Source organism: Macrotis lagotis, chromosome X, assembly GCF_037893015.1.
Source record: "Macrotis lagotis isolate mMagLag1 chromosome X, bilby.v1.9.chrom.fasta, whole genome shotgun sequence".
Classification (NCBI taxonomy): domain Eukaryota; kingdom Metazoa; phylum Chordata; class Mammalia; order Peramelemorphia; family Peramelidae; genus Macrotis; species Macrotis lagotis.
In genome coordinates this window covers 485,462,296-485,479,136 of record NC_133666.1, presented here as the reverse complement: position 1 = coordinate 485,479,136, position 16,841 = coordinate 485,462,296, and the positions used below count along the sequence as shown (strand labels likewise).

The 16,841-nt window shown below is 35.1% G+C and overlaps 1 protein-coding gene across 1 annotated transcript in view; it reads left to right on the top strand.

The window, feature by feature from the left end:
- Positions 1-16,841, top strand: part of RTTN (rotatin) — a 290,369-nt gene that overhangs the window by 230,974 nt on the left and 42,554 nt on the right. Inside the window, exons 47-49 of the mRNA XM_074202085.1 lie at positions 1,084-1,174; positions 4,337-4,490; positions 6,189-6,326. Of these exons, the coding sequence (XP_074058186.1) occupies positions 1,084-1,174; positions 4,337-4,490; positions 6,189-6,326 (383 nt within the window). The remainder of the gene's footprint in view (positions 1-1,083; positions 1,175-4,336; positions 4,491-6,188; positions 6,327-16,841) is intronic.

Sequence of the window (16,841 nt, the reverse complement as noted above, 5' to 3'; positions counted from 1 at the left end):
ACTTTTTTAAAGCTTACCTTTTTTTTTTAATAGATTGTTGTACTTTGAATATTCAATATACATGTCAAACTCATTAGTTCCCAAACAGAACTCAGTCTCTTTACCCCTAAATCCTCCTAGTCTTCTAATTTCTTTATTTCTGCCAGTAGTACCACCAGTCTTCCAAACATCAAGATTTGCAATCTGTGTCATGTCAACTCTTCACTTTTACCATAAGAGCTAATCAGTTGCCAAAACTTGTCAATTCTAGTGAGATAAAACATTGCTTTAAGAGCATGCTATATGCTGGACTTTGTACTAAACCCTGAGAATTCAAATACAAGCAAACAAGACTGCTACTGCCCTCACGGAGTTTACATTTTAATGTAGGAAGATAGCACTTATAAGGGGGAATGGAAAGCTAAGAAAAAAGAGAATCCTTCATGCTACTCATTTTCCCTTATTCCTTTGTGCCCCTAATCTTTACCTCTTGGAACTTGTTATTCCCTTCAGGGCTCTATTCATGCCACATCCTTTAAGAGAATCCTGATCATATCCTGATTTCTCCTATTTTCAGTGCCCTCTTACTATTGAGTACTTTTTTTAATCTATAGCCTCTGTGTATTTATCTGTGAATGTGTTAAACCCTCCAGTATATGTCCCATCTCTTTTTGTATTCTCAGTTTCTTTTACAGTGCCTATCAGATTAGTAATAAATACTGATTAACTGATTGATTTGTTCTGTGAGATAATTATTTTATCAGCTATTAGATTGTCTCTTTTCTTTCTTTTCCTTCCTGCAAAAGGATTAGATTTCTGCCTGTCTGTAATGTTTTCTCAGGGGACGTAGGACTCTTCTGGACTACTTTGTCCAATATATTTACCACATGGTTTCTCCCTCTAACATTTGTATAATTGCTTGTAAAATTCAACAGGCACCAATTTTTTTTCTATTACAAGATTATTCTTTTATGAACATTTAATTCTAATTTTTGTTTTGTTCTCTTACATTATTTCTTTATACTCTTAAATTGTGAGTTATTGCTATTTTGCAAAAACTACACCAAGTATCTAAATTGATTTTCTTTTTTCTATTACATTTAGTACCTTAAATGTTTCTTTGTTGGAGAAATGCATTCAAGAGCTCAGTATCCCCTTGTCTTACTCAACTACTGTTGAACATGCTAAAGCTCAGGTTAGTTGTCTTAAGTCTTTTATTTTTTTAAAATAAGAATCACAAATGATTTCTACTGAGAAAATGCTAACTTTGTGGTTTGGGAGGGTGGGTTAAAATCTCTCCCATATGAACCTCATAACTTTATCCTTCTGTGTGTAATTTTTTCATGGAAATTTTAGATTTGGAGAGGCTTAATTTAAATATGGTTATTATATTGAAAATAGTAATGAAATAGTGTAGTAAGACCAGTCTGCTCCTAATCTGATTGGGACACATGGAAGTGATTTCCTTTGAACATCTAGAAATTAAATATACATGACCCCAAAAGTAATAGAAGATCCCTGCTACCTGGACTGTTTTTCCTCTAAAAAGGTAATGAAACAGTCCTCAGTCTTTAATTGGTCAGGGTATTTAGGTGCAAACCATTGGTCTAGCTTCTCAGTGTCGTAAGACATTTAAAAGCTAAGACTCCAGTAGACATCTCTTTAGACTTGATGGAATTTCCTCTGTTACATGAGTCAATATGATCTTCTGTCCAGGTGTTACATTATGGCAAATGGGAAGGTGAGAGGAGCTATTTGACACCAAACCAATGTGAGATCTTTTCTGAGAATCGTTTTATGTATGTAGTTGTTGATCAAATTTTATTTGTGTAGACATGTCTACAAGGGTCTCATTTTGTTCTAACTGACTGTGAATAACCAGACTTCCCAGAATCAGACGTGAGCAAGAACAATTAAAAGAGAAACCTGGATTCTAGTCCAGCTCTACCTACCAGTATATGATTTTAGACAAAGTCCCTTAACTTCTTTAGAATACTGTTTCCTTATCTAAAAATAAGTTATTTAGACTTTGTCATCTCTGTAGGTTTATAAACACATACAATTTCATGTAAATGTACTACATTAAAATTTTGATTCATTGAATTGTGTTCATTTTCAAAAGTTAATAGGTTCAAGCTTTTAAATGTTTTTAAAAATTGTTATTGTACTTTATCTAATTTTTTCTGTGTGTGTATTCTTTAAACTTCTAAAGTTAATATCTACAAGTAAGTTAAAGTATAATTTTAGTCCTTTCCAAACTGAAGTTGCTACCTTCAAGTCAAAGCTTTTTTTTTTAAGGCAACTCTGTAAAAATATATTTAAGTATTAACAGAACATTTGAATATTATTTTTTTCTTGGTAATTAAGGGTTATCATTATATACTTCAATTATGATACCATTATAGACATCAAAAAGAATGTGACTCTTTCACATACATCTTAAGAGAGTTTCATGAATTTCTATGGTCATAATGAACCATTTGGTGGCCACCTATTCCAGATAGGAGTATCCACCAAAGTTGGTGCTTCTTTGATAGCGCTTGTAAGACTGGAGGTACAGGGTGATGGAAAATAGTGCTGGATTTGGAGTCAAAGGACCTTGGTTTATCTCTGTTACTACTGTGTGAATTTAACCCTTTTTGGTCTTAAATTCCTTATCTACAAAATGAGAAATCTGGAATAGATGACCACTGAGACCCGTCTAACTCTAAATTTGTGATCTCCCTGTAATACAGCTGAACTTTACCGAAGGACATTGCTATATATAGAATGAGATCCTCATAGCTTATTGTTATTTTTGTATTTATGAAGTTGTTTATCCCTGGTCAAAATATTTTGAAGATACTCTGTTTCTCAGAGCTAAGGTTCAGCAAGCAGGCTGCTCCCTGAGCTTGGCATAACAATAATTCTTTGCATTCAGGATATTACTCTCTGGCAAAGTTTATTGCTCAGCCACCTCAGTGGCTGTCTATTATATTACTTTCACAATTCCTTTTCTTTGCAGTTGTAGGTACTGTACTCCTCTTTGTTTTACTGAACTCTGGTTCTCTATGCCACAGAGTAATCATTAACCCCAATCCAGACAATGATTGTTCCCAAGCACTCTAACAATTGCCTGTATTGTCCCAAGAAATATCAACCATGAAAACTGACTCAAGACTAAGAATGATTATGTATATAAATGACAGCAGCTTTAGCAGTGTTTAAAGACACTCATTCTCGGGAGGGGAACTTCTGCCTGCAGGCATCTATTTCCTCACTCTGAAATTAAACTTAATGTTGTTTTCTGACTCACCTGTTTTTAGCCTGCTCAGTTTTGACTTTGTCCACTCACAGGTTAGAAACAGGCTCCAATTATGTTGATACTCTGTAGGTAATTTTTCAGAATGTTATCCTTTTATAATTTGTGATAGTTTAAGAATTTTAGTTGTGGAAGGGACAATTATCTGCTGACTCTCAGTGCAGTTCCCTTTCTATTTTTGCTATATTATTATATTTCTTATTTATAGTATTTTTAAAAATTTTTGTGTGTAATTTATCTGTTGCCTTAGCACTGTTTTCTGGTTGAGTATTTGAGTATTTTTTCATTGCTCTTTCAAGGAAATAAATTGATACTTTTTTCACTTCCACATTTATGTTTATTATAGATGATTGACCTTTGAATAAGTATTACTTTTTTCATCATTTCAGGGATCCTTTGTTCCATCAGCATGGATGCTTCTTTACCAGTGCAGATCACAAGATCCTCCTTAGCTTAGCTTAGTAGTATTTTTCATGAGTTTCAACATCTTTCATAGTTCATTATTTGAAAGACAGTTCTCTGGTGACAAACTGTTCAACTAATCCATTGCATTTAGTTCACTGCCGGACCTCAACCCAAAGATTTTCTTGTTTAATAGGGCACATCATAGCTTGTGTACCATTTGTAATTTTGAACCTAATAACAACCAAATCACAATGAATCATCAGAATATGAATCTTATGAAATATAAAAGGAAGATATGAATGTAACTATAAATAAATTAATGAGAAAGCAAACTACTATAAAGTTTATATATTGCTGTCCCTATCAGTAAACCAAACTGTGACTATGTCATTCATGTAATTCTGGTATTGGAAGAATGTTAATTCATTAATTGATAATATGAGTCTTTGAATTTCCTCAGAGGAGTCCACAACACTGCCCTGGAGCCCTATAACTTATGTGTCTATATTCACACACACGTTTTCATTAAACTGTAGCATTGTGAATATACTTGAGAAAAAAAAAAGAAAGAGTAGAGGTAGATTGGCTCTTATGTCCTTTCCAACTCAATCCTATGATTCATTTTTTTTTCTTGCTTATTTTATTCAACAGATTTCCTTCCTACTGGAATATTTCTGTTCTCTGTCTAGACTTCTCATGTCATGTTTATTGATAGACCCCAGCCCCATGAACCAGAATGAACTTTTGAAACTTCTACTGGAAAAGATCTTCAAACTCCTCACAGTGTACACTAAAGATGATTTTGGTAATATATCATTTTTTGGGTTTGTTTTTTAGTCTAGAGAGAGAGAGTAGTGCTGATCCAGGAAACTCAAGTTTGTTTTGTATTAAATAGTTCTTTAAAGATTTGTTTATTGAATGTTTCTTGCTAATATTTAGAAAGTGATTTTAATGTGCTTAGTCATCTTTTTTTCTTTAATTTTTTTATTTTTTATTTAAGGCAGTGGTGTTAAGTGACTTGCCCAAGGTCACACAACTAAGTAATTATTAAGTGTCTGAGGCCAGATTTGAACTCAGATCCTCCTGACTCCAGGGCCAGTTCTCTATCCACTGCACCCCATGCTTGGTCATCTTCATGAATTTAAGTAGATACAGAAAAATAAGAGTTCAAAGGAAGTTGATATAATTTTACAGTTGAAGAAGGAAAGTAAGTGTACCTGGTGTGTCAAGAGAAACAAGTTCTAGAAATAAGCTTTTTCAGTTAAGGCTTGGAACAATAACTAGCTAAAGAAACTTTGGATACACTGGAGACAAGTAATCTGATTTAAGTTGTTCATAACACTTTATCAGCAATATCCAGGTTTTTCAAGATTAGAGAAGGCATGATTAAAAAAAATAAACATTATTCTAAGTAATAGATAAAATAAATATTTATACATTGAAGATAATTGGTTGTAATAATGTACAAATAAAGCCTTTGTCTTGATTCTCTCTATATTTCTTTGGAATTTATATGCATACTCAGTTTTAAAGAAAATCTTTTGGGGAAGAGCAACTGTCTTGGAAGAGAAAGAATCCTTTTGAGTTAAGAAGACCTAGGACACACGCTTACTCTGTGATCCTAGGCAAATCACATAATCTCTTAGCACCCCAGGAAACTATGGAAGACTATAAATTGTGAAAGAGGAGCTAGACATTGGGAGAGGGCATTTTCACCTGAAATTGCCTATAACAATTAAATCCCAGGTCTGAGAGATGAAAAATAAATTTAAAAATAATTAAACCATTTTGAGAAAGATAGTGAAAGGACATAATTTTCTTTTCTCCCTACCAAGGGTAAAATCATTATTAATTTTGAAGCAAGGCACTACTCAACCAGACTGCATACTTTAATAAAGGCCCTTTCCAATTTGCTGATCAAAACTAATGGTTACTACCACCACACTATATCCCAAATTAGCACTAGAAGGCCCTGAGGAGTAAGGAAGGAGTCAAGTCTCTTCAAAGTAACCCTTGTTGTTTCTTATCTTCAGCCTACTTTACCTATCTTCATATTTTTCAAAATTTAGATATTTTCCAACATTTTAGCAAAAGCGCACCAAATAACTAAAGAAGATCTTTGTAATATATTGTACAGAAGTAGATCTGAATTGTCATTTCATTTTATCTTGTTTCTTTTTCCCCCTATAGCTAAGGCATATTTATCTTATTTATATTTGCTTGCTGATCTTTATTTTCACTAATCTATCTATAGCAACCATATAGTTATTAATTTTAAAAATTCTTTGAAAATTCCTGAAAAAAAATAGTATTCTTTTGTTTTCCTTTTTTCAAAGCAGAAATATAAAGGAAAAGATAATTGGAATGTTTGGAATGTTTCTACAGTTGAACAATAACCTTTTATTTAAATAAATAACCTTTTATTTAAAATTTAAGGAGGCTTTTTACTCATGTGACACATTTAGAATACTATTTGATTGAATTTCTGAATTTAATTTTACAGATATTGAATTACAATGCGCATTTTATAAGTCATGGACTGATGGTTTTAACCTCCTGGCTACACTACTGAGGAAAACTAGTCAGTCTTCCCTTCCATGTGTAACAGAAGCTCTGGCAAAGGATTGGCCAGCTCTCATTGGTAATACCAATTTTTACATGATTTTGGGCTTTCTTCATAACAATAGATAAGGGTACTTTTTATTGAGTACTTGAAAGGAAGTAAGCTGTAATCAAGTAGTTCTCTCTCTACGTACTTTTATATACGTGTGTGTGTGTGTGTGTGTGTGTGTGTGTGTGTATTTCACAGTGTGCTCTTAAACTTTTGTTATGGTATAAAAAAGAAGAGAATGGCACCTTTCTGGAGGAGTTTGCAGTCTTAATTTAAGAGCACAAATATAGGGACTTCTGGGGTGGAGCCAAGATGGTAACGTGAAGCTAACATGCTCCTGGAGCTTTTCCCTACCAAAGATAAATGAAGCTTCTACTCTGACATTGAAACTACAGATCCTAGCAAGAAAAAGAGAAGATCCAAAGATTTCAATGATAGATATCATGGAAGATCTTCAATGAAGGTCTGTCTCTTTGAAGGAAAGGGGGAAGTTAAGTCCAGGAGTTGGGAGAGTGGGAAAGCGAGCAGTAGACTCTTAGTCGCAGTGCAATCCAGATCCTGACAGCTTGACAACAGCAGTGGTCCTGCTGCAAGTGGTCCTAGACAAGCCATCTCTGAGGATCCCAACCCCAAACAAAGTCTGAACCCTGGGAACACTGGGGCAAAAGACAGGACTGGGTAAGGAACAAACTTCTGCAAAGTCAGAACCTAGACATAAAGGAGGAAAAAAAATCTCTGCAAAGGTATGGCGTGGACTTCTTAGACAATATCTTGGCCAATGACAAGCCAGGGAATCAGACCCCAACCCCAACAAAAAAACCCCCAAAACAACTTGGATCTATACCCCTTATACCCCAGAAGCAGAACTGAAACAACAAAGATGAGCATAAAAAATCTAAGAGTGCTCACCATAAGCTACTTTATTTTTTTAATTTATTTTTATTAAAGATATTATTTGAGTTTTACAATTTTCCCCCAATCTTGCTTCCCTCCCCCACCCCCACCCCACAGATAGCACTCCATCAGTCTTTACTTTGTTTCCCTGTTGTACCTTGATCCAAATTGGGATGTGATGAGAGAGAAATAATATCCTTTAAGAAGAGAAGTCTAAGAGGTAACAAGATCAGACAATGAGATATCTGTTTTTTCCTAAATTAAAGGGAATAGTCCTTGCATTTTGTTCAAACTCCACAGCTCCTTATCTGGATACAGATGGCATTCTCCTTTGCAGACAGCCCAAAATTGTTCCCGATTGTTGCACTGATGGAATGAGCAAGTCCTTCAAGGTTGATCATCACTCCCATGTTGCTGTTAGGATGTACAATGTTTTTCCTGGTTCTGCTCATCTCACTCAGCATCAGTTCATGCAAATCCCTCCAGGCTTCTCTGAAATCCCGTCTCTCCTGGTTTCTAATAGAACAATAGTGTTCCATGACATACATATACCACAGTTTGCTAAGCCATTCCCCAATTGAAGGACATTTACTTGTTTTCCAATTCTTTGCCACCACAAACAGGGCTGCTATAAATATTTTTGTACAAGTAATGTTTTTACCCTTTTTCATCATCTCTTCAGGGTATAGACCCAGTAGTGGTATTGCTGAGTCAAAGGGTATGCACATTTTTGTTGCCCTTTGGGCATAGTTCCAAATAGCTTTCCAGAAGGGTTGGATGAGTTCACAGCTCCACCAACAGTGTAATAGTGTCCCAGATTTCCCACAGCCCTTCCAACAATGATCATTATCCTTCCTGGTCATATTGGCCAATCTGAGAGGTATGAGGTGGTACCTCAGAGAAGCTTTAATTTGCATTTCTCTAATAATTAATAATTTAGAGCATTTTTTCATATGGCTATGGATTGCTTTGTTCTCCTCATCTGTAAGTTGCCTTTGCATATCCTTTGACCATTTGTCAATTGGGGAATGGCTTTTTGTGTTAAAAATATGACTCAGTTCTCTGTATATTTTAGAAATGAGTCCTTTGTCAGAATCATTAGTTGTAAAGATTGTTTCCCTATTTACTACATTTCTTTTGATCTTGGTTACATTGGTTTTATCCGTACAAAAGCTTTTTAATATAATGTAATCAAAATCATCTACTTGGTTTTTGGTGATGTTCTCCAACTCTTCCTTAGTCATAAACTTCTCCCCTTTCCATAGATCGGACAGGTAGACTAGTTCTTGATCTTCTGATTTGCTTATAATATTGTTTTTTATGTCTGTGTCCTGTAATCATTTGGATCTTATCTTGATAAAGGGTGTTAGGTGTTGGTCTAATCTAAGTTTCTTCCATACTAACTTCCAATTATCTCATCAATTTTTATCAAAGAGGGAGTTTTTATCCCAATGGCCAGATTCTTTGGGTTTAACAAACAGCAGATTACTATAATCATTTCTTGCTTTTACACCTAGTCTATTCCACTGGTCCACCACTTAGCCAATACCAAACAGTTTTGATGACTGATGCTTTATAATATAATTTTAAATCAGGTTGGGCTAAGCCACCTTCTTTTGCACTTTTTTTTCATTAAGCTCCTGGTAATTCTTGACTTTTTATTTCTCCATATGAATTTACATACAATTTTTTCTAACTTGTTAAAGTAATTTTTTGGAATTTTGATTCGTAGGGCACTTAAACAGATCGTTTAGTTTTGGTAGAATTGTCATTTTTATTATATTAGCTCTACCTATCCATGAGCAGTTGATATTTGCCCAGTTATTTAAATCTGATTTAATTTGTGTGAGAAGTGTTTTATAATTGTTTTCAAAAAGATTCTGAGTCTGTCTTGGCAAATAGACTCCCAAATATTTTATATTGTCTGAGGTTGCTTTGAATGGGATTTTTCTTTCTAGCTCTTCCTACTGTATCTTGCTAGACACATATAGAAAAGTTGAGGATTTATGAGGGTTGATTTCATAACATGCAACTTTGCTAAAATTGCTAATTGTTTCCAGTAGTTTTTTTGGATGATTTCTTGGGATTCTCTAGGTAGACCATCATGTCATCTGCAAAGAGTGAGAGTTTTGTCTCTTCCTTCGCAATTCTAATTCCTTCGATTTCTTTTTCTTCTCTAATTGCTGATGCTAACATTTCTAATACAATATTGAATAGTAGTGGTGATAACAGGAACCCTTGTTTCACCCATGATCTTACTGGGAATGCCTCTAGTCTCTCCCCATTGAATATAATGCTTGTTGATGGTTTCAGATAGATACTGCTAATTATTTTAAGGAACAGTCCATTTATTCCTACACTCACTAATGTTTTTAATAGGAATGGATGCTGCATTTTGTCAAAAGCTTTTTCTCAGCATCTATTGATATGATCATATGATTTCTGATATGTTTGTTTTTGACATAATTGAGTATACTAACAGTTTTCCTAATATTGAACCAACCCTGCATTCCTGGAATAAATCCTACTTGATCATAATGTATTATCGTAGTAATGACTTGTTGTAATCATTTTGCTAAGATTTTATTTAGGATTTTTGCATCTATATTTATCAGGGAAATAGGTCCATAATTTTCTTTCTCTGTTTTAACTCTTCCTGGTTTAGGTAACAGTACCATATTGGTTTCATAGAAAGAGTTAGGCAGAGTTCCATCTTTCCCTATATTTCCAAAGAGTTTATATAGAATTGGAACCAATTGTTCCTTAAATGCTTGGTAGAATTCACTTGTGAATCCATCAGACCCTGGAGATTTTTTTCTTAGGCAGTTCAATGATGGCTTGTTGAATTTCTTTTTCTGAGATAGGGTTGTTTAGGTATTTAATCTCTTCTTCATTTAACCTGGGCAACTTACATTTTTGTAACTATTTATCCATTTCACTTAGCTTGTCAAATTTATTGGCAGAGAGTTGGGCAAAATAAATTCAAATTAATACCTTAATTCCCTCCTCATTGGTGGTGAGTTCACCTTTTTGATTTATGATTCTAGCAATTTGATTTTTACTTTCTTTTTTAAATCAAATTAACCAGAGATTTATAAATTTTATTGTCTTTTTCATAAAACCAACTTTTGGTTTTATTTATTAATTTAAATTTTTTTTTGTTTTCGATTTTATTGATTTCTCCTTTAATTTTTAGAATTTCTAATTTGGTATTTAACTAGGGATTTTGATTTGTTCTTTCTCTATTTTTTTAAGTTGCATGTTTAGTTCATTGATTTCCTCTTTCTCCAATTTATTCATGTAAGCATTTAGAAGTATAATATATCCCCTGAGAGTCGCTTTGAATGAATCCATAGGTTTTGGTATGTTGTTTCATTGTTATCATTATCTAGGATAAAATGGTTAATTCTTTCTATAATTTGTTTTTTGGTCCACTCATTTTTTAAAATGAGGTTATTTAGTTTCCAATTTGTTCTGGGTCTGTATTTCCGTGGCCTAGTATTACATATGACTTTTATTGCATTGTGATCTGAGAAAGATGTATTCACTATTTCTGCTTTTCTGCAGTTGATCATTAGGTTTTTATGTCCTAGTACATGGTCAAGTTTTGTTTAAGTTCCATGTACTGCAGAGAAAAAGGTATATTCCTTTCTATCTCCATTCAGTTTCCTCCATAAGTCTACCATATCTAATTTTTCTAACAATCTATTTACCTCCTTAACTTCTTTCTTGTTTATTTTATGATTCAATTTATCTAGATCTGAGAGTGGGAGGTTGAGGTCTCCCATTAGTAGAGTTTTGCTGTCTATGTCTTCCTGTAGTTCTTTCAGCTTCTCCTCTAAGAATTTGGGTGGGGGTCCCACTGGGTGCATATATACTCAATATTAAAATGACTTTATTGTCTGTGGTACCTTTTAAGGAGGATAAAGTTTCCTTCCTTATCTCTTTTAAAGCTATCTATTTTTTGCTGCTCCTTTGTCTGAGATAAGGATTGCTACCCCTGCTTTTTTTACTTCAGCTGAAGCAAAATATATTTTGCTCCAACCCTTTTACCTTTATATGTATCTCTCTGCTTCAAATGAGTTCTTGTAAGCAACATATTATAGGATTCTGGTTTTTAATCCACTCTGCTATTTGCTTACGTTTTAAGGGAGAGTTTATCCCATTCACATTGAAGGTTATGATTACTAATTCTTTATTGTCCTCTGTGCTATCTTCCCTCTGTTTGTATTTTCCCCCTTCCCCCTCTTTATCCATATTCCCCAGTATTTTGTTTCTGAATAGCACCCCCTTCAGTGTGTTTGCCCTCCTACCCTCCCCTTTCTTTGCCCTTTCCCCTTTCCCTTTTTCCCTTTTTCCTTCACTCCCCTTCCCTTTCTCCATCCCCCCCTCCCCTTTTCACCTTTTAATAAGTCACCTGAGTATGTGTAGGTTGACTTTAAGCCAAGTCTGATGAGAAGAAGTTTCAGGTATTTCTCCTCTGCTCCCTTCTTCCCTTCTATTACCATAGGTTTTTTTGTACCTCTTAGTGTAGTGAGATTTATCCCATTCAATCCCCCTCCCTCATCCAGTCTCTTTCATGTCCCCCCTTTTTTAAGGAGCTAGTGTTTTATAGATCATTCTATCTAAGTCATAGAAAATTCTGAGTGTCTGTCCCTTCTAGTTCAGTATATTCTATTGAATAGAGTCAAAATTCCTGAGAGTTATTAGAGTCTTTCTCCCAAGTGGGGTTAAAGCCAGTTACATCCCATTGGATAGCAGTCTCATGGATAGGTCATGAATGTGCATCATTTCTGGCTAGGCATATTCTCTCTTGTTAGAGTTACAATTCTCAAGATTTATGAGAATCTTTCCCCTCCCCCCCATGCTGGGATATAGCCAGTTTCAATTTACTGGATTGCATTTTTTTTTCCTTTTACCCCCCCCCCCCCCCTTAACCTTTTAATGTGTCCTCTTGAACCTCCTGTTTGATGTCCAAATTTTCTGTTTATCTCTGGTCTTTTCATCAGAAATTTTTGGAATTCTTCCACTTCGTTAAATGTCCATCTTTTTCCTTGGAAGAGAAGGCTCAGCTTTGCAGGAAAGTAGATTCTTGGCTGCATTCCAAGCTCCCTTGCTCTTCGAACTATCTCGTTCCTGGTGCTTCGATCCCTTAATGTTGATGCATCCAGGTCCTGTGTGATCCTTACTGTGGCTCCTTGATATTTAAATTGTTTCTTTCTGGCTGCTTGTAGGATTTTCTCCTTTATCTGATAGTTCTGGAGTTTGGCCACAACATTCCTTGGTGTTTTCATTTTAGGATCTTTTTCTGGTGGGGATCGATGTACTCTTTCAATAACTACTTTGCCCTCCGATTCCATGATATCAGGGCAGTTTTCCATCACTGGATCCTGTAATATTAAGTCCAGGCTTTTTTTTCTCTTCAATGTTTTCAGGAAATCCTATAATTTTCAGGTTGCCCCTCCTCGATCTATTCTCAAGGTCAGTGGTTTTGTTGATGAGGCATTTTACATTTGCTTCTATTTTTTCTATTTTTTTTTGATTTTGTTTAACTGACTATTGCTGTCTCATGGAGTCATTAGTTTCTGTCCATTCATTTTTGCAGGGAGGAATTTTCTTCATTAACCCTTTTGCAACTCCTTTTCCAGTTGGTCAATTCTACTTTTGAAAGAGCTTTCCATTTGACCAATTGAGGTTTTGAGAGATTTTTTTTTTTGCATTTGCTCATTTGAGGATCTGAGAGAGTTATTCTCATTTTGTATTGGGTCCAATTGATGATCTGAGGGATATATTCTCCCTTTGTATTTGTCCAATTGTACTTTCTAAGGTTTTGTTTTCTTGTTGCAAGGTATTAATTGTCTCTCCCAAATTTTTAAGCTCCTTCCTTATTTCTTCAAGGAAGTCTTTCTGTGTGGAGACCAGATTGTATTCTCAGAGGTTCTAGGTCTTTCTGAGTTAGGGTCTTTCCCTTACAAGAATTTTTCTATGGATCCACGTTTCTGCTGACCCTTCTTAATTTAGCTAAGAATTTGAGTTGGGGGAGGGGGCTGGTTCACCAGGGCTTGGGATCACTCAAGGCTTTACTTACTGAGTGCAGTTTCTCTGGCTGGCCTGTAGGAGGTGTTGGTTGCTTTCTCTGGAGTGTCTGTGACCTTGTAGGAGGCCTTCTTCCTTTGCTTGAAGGGAGGGGTTGGAGCTATTGAATTCTTTTGCCTTCAGTCAGTGGTGGGCTTTATCCTGGTCTGAGGTCATTCCTCAGCTGGGCTGGTTCTTCTGCTCACACACCTGGGCCTGAGGCAGGAGTAGGTTGCATTTGTTTGTTTGGGGAGGAGGTCTGAGCTGCAGTGGGACCAGAGGAGCCCAGGATGGTGTCTGCAGCTCTCCTCCACTAGAACTCTCCCCCCCCCCCAGCCCTGTCCCCAAGCTCCAGGGGGACAGCCCCAACACCAGCATCCCTGCTCCCCCGCTGACCCAAGCCCCTGTCATCCAGCCCCACCACCGATCCAGCAGGCCCTCAGACTCCCGGTTCCAATTCAGCAGTTAATCTGGTTGATCCAGGGCTGATCCTCCCTCTGAGCCCAGACTCACCTGCCCGAATTTGGCCAAAGCTGCTGCCGGAGACAAATCCTGAGGTAGATGTTCTTTTTCCTGGCTTTTCTTTCTGCGTTTTGTGGGTCAGATTTCTTTTAAGAGGTTTGTTTCATGTGATAGATGGGGAAGAGTTCAGGAGACTTTAGAACTGTGCCTGTCTTCTCTCTGCCATCTTGCCTGGAAGCTGTATAAGCTCTATAAGACAAAGATGATAACAATGCCATATCTAAAGAAGAAATGAGTGAAAAATCACTCATAGGGGACATATCAAACAGTCTATAAATTGGACTCAAATACAAAAGTTCTTCAAAGAGTTTAAGAAAGGATTTAAAAACCAAAGAAGAGAGGAAGAAAAAAATGGAAAAAAGAAATGAGTCATTCAAGATAATTATGAAAATTTGACCAGAGAATTCAGCACCTTTAAAAAGGAAGCACAAAAAAGTAATTGAAGAAAATAAACCCTAAAAATTAGAATTGTACAAGTAGAAACTGATGAATCTACAAGACTATAAAGATTCCATCAAACAAAATAAAAAGACTGAAAATATTGAAGAAAATGGAAAGTACCCTTTAAGAAAAAAAAAAACCTGGAAAATAGATCCAAGAGAAATAATCTATGAGTCATTGGACTACTAGAAAGTCTAGATCAAAAAAAAAAGAACCTGGAAAATATCATGCTGGAAATTATAAGGGAAAAATGTCCAAATCTGCTAGAACAAAGAAACCATTGAAAGAATCTACAGAACCCTCCAGAAGGACACCCAGGATAAAGATTCCAAGGGCTGTTGTAGCCAAATTCCAGGACTCTTAAGTAAAGAAGAGAATATTACAAGCACAAAAAGAAAACAATTTTAAACACAATCAAACTCACACAAGGATTTTTCAGCCTCAATACTGAAGGATCAGAAGACCTGAAATACAATATATCTGAGTGCAAAGGACCTGGGATTATAACCTAGAATATACTATCCTGCAAATTCAGTATATTCTATCAGGGAAAAAGACAGATGTCCAATGAAATTTAGGACTTCCAGAATTTCCTGACACAAAAACCAGAACTGAATGGAGAATTCAATTGCTAAATACATGACCTAAGAGTTGACTAAAAAGGTAAATGAAAAGGGAAAAGAAAAAAACAAAACAAATGTTGGTCAAGACCATCAAATTGTGTTCATTCTTAAAAAGGAAGATATAACACTTCTAATTTTTTAGAGCTATACTTTTCTTAGAATACTTAAAGGATTGAATATAATTGAAGAGATTGGACTTGAAAGATATGGGCGTAGTTGGATCTTGTTTCTCCATTGCAGAGGCCCAAGATGACATCGCTATGAGACAAAAAGCTCTAATGAAAGCATGGGTGTTAACTTTAAATTTAAGCATATCACTATCCCTTGATCTACTTTAATTCTGCTATGCTGACAAAGCTTAACACCTTGACTAATGAGGGTATCATAATGGGTAATCCTGAGTCAATGTCTCCCTTAACTTGAAATCATTTGTAGAGTTCTCAGGTGAGACCTTCAGAGTCTTCCAGTATTTAGAGATATTTAAGATTCTTATAGTTAATTCAATTGGGGTTTGACGTAATCCATGCTTCACTTAATAAGGGGTTAAGTACCCTGGTTGGGGAGGTGAGTGGGGTAAAGTGGGAGAGAAAATAGGCCTGGGGGAGGGGAAAGTTCAAGAAATGATTTGCCTTGGGATGATACCTTGGCTCATGAGGAGGTTTGTGTGTCCTTGGAGGGTACTTGATACTTGAAGGGGTAAGGTAAAAAATGAATATAATTATAATTAGATGTAATTTGAAGCAATGCTGATAATCAAGCCATCAATCTCTGATGATAGTTTGAAGACAATGTGATCTTGACAAGCAATCAAATAATAAAACTAATTTATAATACCTGATTAATAGTACTACAGCATTAAATGACACCAGCTGAAGAGGCATAAAGATTTATAATTTTAGAGGGAAAGAAGGGAGAGTGTGAATGCTGGGTAAATTCTATTCAATATATTTGATCCAGAGAAGGAATAAGATACATTCCCATTTAGTTTAAAAAATTTATCCTAATCTACAGGGAAGGGGGTGGGGAGTGAAAGGGAAAGATAAGGGAAGAAGGGACTGATAAAAAGGAAGGCGAAGGTATAAGTGAAAACAAACTGAAAGTTAAATTTTAAAAGAACAGTTTAAGGGGAAAAGGAGTAAAATTTTGGTGAGGAAGAATAAGTGGAAAGGAAAGAGGAAAATACACATGTAGAAAGATAGCACAGAGGGAAATACATAACAAAATACATAAGAAGGAAGTTAAGAGGGTGGATAAAATTTTAGAAAACTTAGATATGATAAACCACTGAAAAAACTTAATGGGCATAGAAAAGAATATGCTTTTTTCTTCGCAGTACATGGCACCTATGCCAAACTTGACCATGTACTAGGGCACAAAAACTTTATAGTCAAATGCAGAAAGGAAGAAATAATAATTACACACTTCTCAGATCATGAGACAATAAAAATTACATGTAGTAAAGGATCATGTTAAGTTAAACCAAAAACCAAGTGGAAATTAAACAGCTTCATCTTAAATAATGAGTGGATCAAACAGCAAATAATAGAAATAATCAATAATTATATCCAAAAAAGTGATAACCATGAGACATGATACCAAAATTTATGGGATACAACCAAGGCAGTTTTGAGGAGAAACTTTATATTTCTAAATGACTAAATAAAAAAAAATAGAGAAAGAGGAGATCAATGAATTGGGTATACTACTAAAAAAATAGTTCAATAGAAAAAGAACAAATAAAAGATACCTAATTAAATATCAAATTAGAATTTCTGAAAATCAAAGGAGAGAGTAATAAAACTGAAAGCAAGAAAACAACTGATCTTATAAATAAAAGGAACAGTTTGTTTTATAAAAAAGCCAATAAAATAGACAAACTTTTGGTTAATCTGATTTTTTTTTAAAAAAGCAGATAACCAAATTACCAGTATCAAAAATGAAAAGGGTGAACCTACCACTAGTAAGGAGTAAATTAAAGAGATAATTTGAG